This window comes from Salvelinus alpinus, chromosome 12 (assembly GCF_045679555.1).
Source record: "Salvelinus alpinus chromosome 12, SLU_Salpinus.1, whole genome shotgun sequence".
Lineage (NCBI taxonomy): Eukaryota > Metazoa > Chordata > Actinopteri > Salmoniformes > Salmonidae > Salvelinus > Salvelinus alpinus.
Window position 1 is genome coordinate 8,894,582 of NC_092097.1, and position 7,878 is coordinate 8,902,459.

At 45.1% G+C, this 7,878-nt stretch overlaps 1 protein-coding gene across 1 annotated transcript in view; it reads left to right on the top strand.

The window, feature by feature from the left end:
- The window catches only part of ppm1j (protein phosphatase, Mg2+/Mn2+ dependent, 1J), a 60,527-nt gene extending 52,980 nt beyond the window's left edge, over window positions 1-7,547 (top strand). Inside the window, exons 8-10 of the mRNA XM_071334851.1 lie at window positions 86-193; window positions 1,508-1,659; window positions 3,524-7,547. Of these exons, the coding sequence (XP_071190952.1) occupies window positions 86-193; window positions 1,508-1,659; window positions 3,524-3,680 (417 nt within the window). The 3' untranslated portion in view covers window positions 3,681-7,547. The remainder of the gene's footprint in view (window positions 1-85; window positions 194-1,507; window positions 1,660-3,523) is intronic.
- Window positions 7,548-7,878: the final 331 nt, after the last annotated feature.

Genomic DNA, 7,878 nt, shown 5'->3' on the forward strand with positions numbered 1-7,878 from the left:
TCCTAGAATCTAGGAACACCCACAGGCACTAACCCAGATCACTCACTATGTGTGTGATTGTGTTGTGTGTTTATGTTGTGCGTAGGCCCGTGTCATGGCCACCATTGGGGTAACACGTGGCCTAGGGGATCATGACCTGAAGGTGTACAACTCCAACATCTACATCAAACCCTTTCTCTCCTGCTGCCCAGAGGTGAGTAAGAGATGTCATGCTGTCTGTGTCTAGAACCATGTATCATACACCATATGGAAGATTATGGCTCGTCTAGAAGCATCCCAGTGTGGCCTAGGATGGCCTCCATAGCTTGGAGGACATCTAATGATACGTTTACTTTATTTTGGCTCATCAGGGAACATATTGTCAAATATTTTATTGAATATCCCTCATCTGTTGTCCCTCCCTCCGTTATCTGTCCCTCCGCCCACACTCCCTCTGTCGCTCCTCCCTCCCTCCGTCCTCTCTCCCGCCACCCTCTCTCCCCCCTCTGTCGCTCCTCCCTCTCCCACCCACCCCACCTCCCTCCCTCCCCCGTCTGTCGCTCCTCCCTCTCCCCCCCACCCACCCTCTCTCCCACCCACCCACCCTCTCACCCACCCACCCACCCTCCCACCCACCCTCCCACCCACCCTCCCTCACCCCCCCACCCACCCTCCCACCCACCCCCCCACCCTCTCCCCCACCCCCCCACCCCCCCACCCACCCTCTCTCACCCCCCCACCCCCCCCCCACCCTCTCTCCCACCCACCCTCTCTCCCACCCACCCCCCCCCCCTCTCTCCCACCCTCTCACACTCTCCCACCCCCCCCCACCCTCTCTCCCACCCACCCTCTCTCCCACCCACCCCCCCCCCTCTCTCCCACCCTCTCACCCCCCCTCTCTCCCTCCCTCTCGCTCATCCCCTCCGTCGCTCCTCCCTCCATTGTTCCTCCCTCCCGCTGTCGCCCCTCCCTCTTTCTCTCTCCCCCACTCCTCCCTCTCCCCTCGCTGTCACCCCTCCCTCTTTCTCTCTCCCCCACTCCTCCCTCTCCCCTCGCTCTGTCACTCCTCCCTCCATCGCTCCCCCCATTGTTCCTCCCTCCCGCTGTCGCCCCTCCCTCTTTCTCTCTCCCCCACTCCTCCCTCTCCCCTCGCTGTCACCCCTCCCTCTTTCTCTCTCCCCCACTCCTCCCTCCATCGCTCCCCCCTCTCCCCCCTCATCGCTCCTCCCTCCCTCCCCGTCGCTCCTCCCTCTCTCTCCGTCCCTCCTCCCTCCCTGTTGCTCCTCCCTCTCTCCGTCCCTCCTCCCTCCCTCCCTCCGTTGCTCCTCCCTCCCCTCCCTCTCTCGCTCCGTTATCTGTGGTTCCTCCCTCCCTCCCTCCCTCTGTCACTCCTCCCTCCCTCTGTCACTCCTCCCTCCCTCCCTCTGTCACTCCTCCCAATCTCTCCCTCCGTCACTCCTCTCTCTCCCCTCGCTCCTCCCTCTCTCCCCTCGCTCCTCCCTCCCTCCGTTATCTGTGGCTCCTACAGGTGATAGTGTACGACATGTCTGAGTACAACCATGGCCCGAATGACGTGCTGGTGATGGGTACAGATGGGCTGTGGGACGTGACCACAGACAGGGAGGTAGCAGACGCAGTTTCAGGCTTCCTGTCCTGCTGCGAGCCCACTGATCCTATGAGGTATGAACTGTAATCTCTAGTCTATAATCTACACAGTACAGTATATGGTCATGCTGCTTTCTGTCTATAATCTAAAAACAGTATACAGCCATGTTGCTTTGGCAGCTTGCATGCATGTATCAAATATAATCTGTTAATTAGATTTATGATGAACAAGATTTTGCAAGCCGGCAAGGTACACTCCATTTGTAGGAATCAACCGCTTATCAAAACATGTGGAAGATAAATATTCCTATCCTTGCGATGTACTTCCCTTTTGAGAGCCATTGAACTATGCACTGATTCAGAGATGTCTGAAGAGCCACAAGGATGAACAGAACAGAGCCAAAGAATGTCAGGGCAATGGGGCATTCAACTAATATAGGTGTATAAAGACCAGGTAAAACCTGAACATGAGGACTGAGTCATATCTGGACTAGGCCAACATGTCAATGGAGGGTCCACATTCAGAAACCTCAAATGCAGAGACACAATAACTAGCTACACATTGATATGTTAATGCTTCCTTACGCATTACACAACAGCTTGTGCAACGCACTGGTAGCAATTTTCCAACTAGCCTTTACTTGGTGATAATTTCTTTGTTCTCGATTTGAGAAAAAAAACGAATTTTAAACGTTCGTGTCCAGTTGCAGGTGGTACTCCATAAAACATTGATTAATCAGAAAGATATTAAATCCACTTCTTTCACAGCGTGAGGAGTTTTTTTTCACCATTTTAGGTTCCATACAGCTTGCATTTCTCAACATCTTTGCAGGAACTAGTCGTTTCTATGCAACACGGCCACGTGTAGAAGTAATGACAGAGCTTCACACAGTGCGATCAAAACAAAGATGTCTCGATCTATACAAATAGAGAATGTAATATTTTTCGGAATATTCCCTGGTTTTTGGAGTTCCACCTGCAACTGGGAACAGAAGTTTAAAAGAGAAGTGTCTTCCGAATCGAGAACGAATAAAGTATCGGCAAATAAAGGTTAGTTGAAAGATTACGGCCGGTGCTTTGCACTAGTTACAGTGTGAGTGTAACGGTGTATGGAAGCGTTACCATATCACCGGTAGTTAATATAATAACATGGTAAGCAGAACTATAATGCGTCAGTAAACGGCTTGACATAAATATGGCAACGCCATTAGTTTGGTTAATGAGCATGCATATGTTAGCATTAGTGTGTGAGCGCTACAAGCAATACCAAACAATCTAATAATAAAGCATTGTGGTAGCGCGAAACAATACCAGGACATGCACGAAGTTCGACACAAGCAAAAACACAGTGGCATAAATATGTTAAGATAGTCAACATTGTACAAACAATAGAGTTGAATGAACGCACGACTCAAACCACTTGACTAGAACACTCCTAGTCTACTCCCGCTAATGACCGTTCCCCCCTCTTTTGTTGTAAACTCACCTGACTCCCAAGGCGAGCATGCTTGGAGGTGATTGACCAACATACCGGAAGCAGAGAATGGCTCGTTTGCCTTGTCAGTATATAGGAGCTGGGCCTTGCATGGAAGGATATGATTCTTATTAGGGGGATACATTGTGAGAGGGCTTATACTATTAGAGTTGCTACCAATAAAAACAGGGTAGATATTGAATATTCAGGTAGCCATGAAAAAAAATACACTGAATATTGGTTAGAAAAGTTGTAATTAAAGAATATATCCACTAGAGGTCAGTATCTAGCCTGTACAAATTAGTATGGTCATTTTTAAATGGCAATACCATTTTGACAAACACCTTCATTTACACATACTTGGGATGAATTACATTTCAAATTCGATTCATGAACATAAAAAAATACTAATTTGAAATAAATAGCACTTTTCAATGTTTTGACCGCAACTCTGTTTACATCCAGATACACACTGGCCGCCCAGGACCTGTTGATGCGGTCGCGAGGGGTCCTGAAGGAGAGGGGCTGGCGGTTACCCAATGAGAGGCTGGGATCAGGAGACGACATCACTTGTTATGTGATCCCCTTGGCGGGACCGGCAGGGCCCGAGACAGAGACATGACAGGCCTTGTCCCACCACCCTACCAGGAGAGGACTAACTCCCTAGGACCGACCAGGGTCAATCCTTCCCCCTTACCCCCTCTACCCTGGGGGAAGGGTGAAGAAAACACCTCCCTTTTATAGGGAAGCCTCAGGTTGGAGAGCTGGCTGTTGACACCTGTCAACCGGCCCATCTTCCTGGCTTCTGGAACAACCCACTGGGCTCTAATTATTGTTTTTGTTTGGTACTCATGTAACAGGTGTTCAATGACATTAGCTGACTGACCGAAAACACGTCCATTTCTGAAACCTGCTCTTTTTGATCGCTACTTAACGAGAACCCTCCCCCTGTAGTTTCATGTTTTAATCTCTCTCATTTATTTTCTGATAATTGCAGCAGGATTGGTTTGGCCATATTCTGATAGAAGTGCTTGGTTAGTCTTTCTAAATAACTCCTTATTACCTTATGACCCCCACATGTGATTTATAGAATGCTAAATTCCTAAAATAATCTAATTTATTGCTTGTGTAGAGTACAGTATGACAGGTGGAGGTAGATGGCCTGGCACATAGTCTAACATCAAATAGCATGACTGATAGCAATTGAGGGACTAGCATCACATAGGAGTGATGCCACTGCTCAGAAAACAGTGGAGCTCTGTGACAAAATAACTACAGTCGTGGCCAAAAGTTTTGAATGACACAAATATTAATTTTCACAAAGTCTGCTGCCTCAGTTTGTATGATGGCAATTTGCATATACTCCAGAATGTTATGAAGAGTAATCAGATGAATTGCAATTAATTGCAAAGTCCCTCTTTTCCATGCAAATGAACTGAATCTCCAAAAAACATTTCCACTGCATTTCAGCCCTGCCACAAAAGGACCAGTTGACATCATGTCAATGATTCTCTCGTTAACACAGGTGTGAGTGTTGACGAGGACAAGGCTGGAGATCACTCTGTCATGTTGATTGAGTTCGAATAACAGACTGGAAGCTTCAAATGGAGGGTGGTGCTTGGAATCATTGTTCTTCCTCTGTCAACCATGGTTACCTGCAAGGAAACATGTGCCGTCATCATTGCTTTGCACAAAAAGGGCTTCACCTAAATCAACCATTTATCAGATCTTCAAGGAGAGCGGTTCAATTGTTGTGAAGAAGGCTTCAGGGCGCCCAAGAAAGTCCAGCAAGCGCCAGGACCATCTCCTAAAGTTGATTCAGCTGCGGGATCGGGGCACCACCAGTACAATGCTTGCTCAGGAATGGCAGCAGGCAGGTGTGAGTGCATCTGCACGCACAGTGAGGCGAAGACTTTTGGAGGATGGCCTGGTGTCAAGAAGGGAAGCAAAGAAGCCACTTCTCTCCAGGAAAAACATCAGGGACAGACTGATATTCTGCAAAAGGTACAGGGATTGGACTGCTGAGGACTGGGGTCAAGTCATTTTCTCTGATGAATCCTCTTTCCGATTGTTTGGGGCATCAGGAAAAAAAGCTTGTCCGGAGAAGACAAGGTGAGCGCTAACATGTATCATGAATGTAATTTTGCCTAAGAACACAGCCATGAATAAAGAATGGTACCAACACATCCTCTGAGAGCAACTTCTCCCAACCATCCAGGAACAGTTTGGCAACGAACAATGCCTTTTCCAGCATGATGGAGCACCTTGCCATAAGGCAAAAGTGATAACTAAGTGGCTCGTGGAACAAAACATCGATATTTTGGGTTCATGGCCAGGAAACTCCCCACTCTCCTGAACAACGTCTATATGCGCCCCTACTGGATGGAAATTACAAGTGTAATGGCTGTGCTCAATGCAATGGCACTTATAAATGCAGATCCTTCAAACACCCACAAACAGGGAAATCGATCCCAATCAAAAGTGTTATTACGTGCTCCACTAAGGCAGTTATTTATCTTATAACTTGTCCTTGTGGTAAAAATGATGTGGGTAAAACAAAGCACGAATTAAAAGTACATATCTCAGAGCATCGTAGCACCATTAGGTGCAAAAACTTGACTTACCCAGTTGCGGCCCACTTTTTGGAGGCAGGCCACTCGATTTCGTCTCTGCGTTATATTGGCATCGAACATGTCACCCTCCCTAGGAGACGGGGTGACCTTGATAATTTATTGTTAAAACGAGAGGCTGCCTGGATCTTTAACTTAAAGACCCTTGCTCCCTTCGGTCTCAACGTAGACTTTGATCTGAAGCCATTCTTGTGATTATTGTGACTTTGCCATTGTAATTGTTTGTAAGCTTGTGTAGTCTAAAATGAATCTATGATCGTATGCTATCCATTTGTTTTTTGTATGCTGTTCTTTGTATGCCATTTTAATATTTGAGAATTAACCAATGATATTAGGCCACTTTTGGCCATGATTACAGACACCTGTGTGTCTTTTGACACTATATAAACGAGTCATCCCGCAGTGTTTGTGATTATAGCCTGATGAAGACAGCTTTGCTGTCGAAACGTTGGATATTACATTTTTGCATCTGAGCTTCTAGAGTGTGCGGCTCTCCTTTATTTTCAAGTTTTCTACTCCGCTAGCCAGCACTTCGCCTAAATAGGTGTGCGTTTCTTTTTCTTCAGCAAACTCCCCAGACCTTAATCCCATTGAGAACTTGTGGTCAATCCTCAAGAGGCGGGTGGACAAACAAAAACCCACAAATTCTGACAAACTCCAAGCATTGATTATGCAAGAATGGGCTGCCATCAGTCAGGATGTGGCCCAGAAGTTAATTGACAGCATGCCAGGGCGGATTGCGGAGGTCTTGGAAAAATAAGGGTCAACACTGCAAATATTGACTCTTTGCATCAACCTCATGTAATTGTCAATAAAAGCCTTTGACACTTATGAAATGCTTGTAATTATACTTCAGTATTCCATAGTAACATCTGACAAACATATCTAAAGACACTGAAGCAGAAAACTTTGTGGAAATTAATATTTGTGTCATTCTCAAAGCTTTTGGCCACGACTGTATGTCTAAGGTTGGGAGATGCTTCTGAAACACGGATGGGAATGTTGCATGAGGAAGATACAAAGAATGAAGAGGAAACATTCTGTTACACGTCCTGTGCCAGTATTGCAGAAACTCCAATGTCAAAGCAGCAGTGAATGATGATGGAGGATGTGAAACCTGAAGCACTTTAAGACAGTCAGTCTGATTAGTGGTTATGAATTCAATTGCACTTGCAATGATTTTTCTTGAATTATGTATGTTTAGAGATATATTTTTGTTTAACTTATTGTTAGTTTTGTCACCATGACAAAAAAAAGGCAAGGCATAGCTGAGATGTGCATGACCTTTGTTGTAATATCATCATATAATATATTCGATCCAAACTCAAATAGCAAAGGCTCTTTTGGCATGTAGGTGCAATGTCATTTTGAATTGGAATGAAGCTATGGTTTCCTTCCTCTCAAATTGTTCCTATAGAATGTATTTTTTATTTTTTTTTGTATTGTCTCCCAGAGTTAAAAGATCCACAATAGTGTGCTGTACTGTTTTCTACTTTTTATTCTGGATTGACAACTTTTAGTAGATAATCTGTTTGTCAGGATGTGATCAATTTCACTTGACTGCCTTACTACACTCGAAGAGCATTGTGGGCCAGGGACTGTATGTTTTATATGTTAACTCATTAATATCAAAGTCTTCATTTCATTTAAGTTAGGAGAAGTTGCCCAGACAAATGTATGCCCTCAAATGTCTTGCTTCTCTCTTTGATTGTTATGTGTAGCCATTATAGGTACGTTATCCCTAGCTTTTGGTACGTTATCCCTAGCTTTTGAGAACGTTGGCTAATAGCTGTATCATAAATATTGCTTTATTTATAATAAAGAGGTAGGGGATCAAGTGTATCCTTACCAAAATAAGACATACATCTCTATACTAACTTCCCCATATCATTTGAACCTATAGAATAATTATTCTAAAGTTAATCTTTGAACAAACTACCATTTGTTCTGAACCAGATGTTGAAATAATAACTTGGTAAATGATGGCATTATACCTAATGCAGTTAGGTAATGACCATGCAGTCCAGGAATAAACCCTGTTAATCTTTCAGAAATGTGTGCAATCCCTTACAATTATACAGAAATCTCTGCACTGGAAAGGGAAGGTTTAGAGGGAAAACAAAGGGTATATTTAGAGTGATTACAGAAATGAATGGTTGATACCATAATGTTTAGTTTATGTTCATTTTG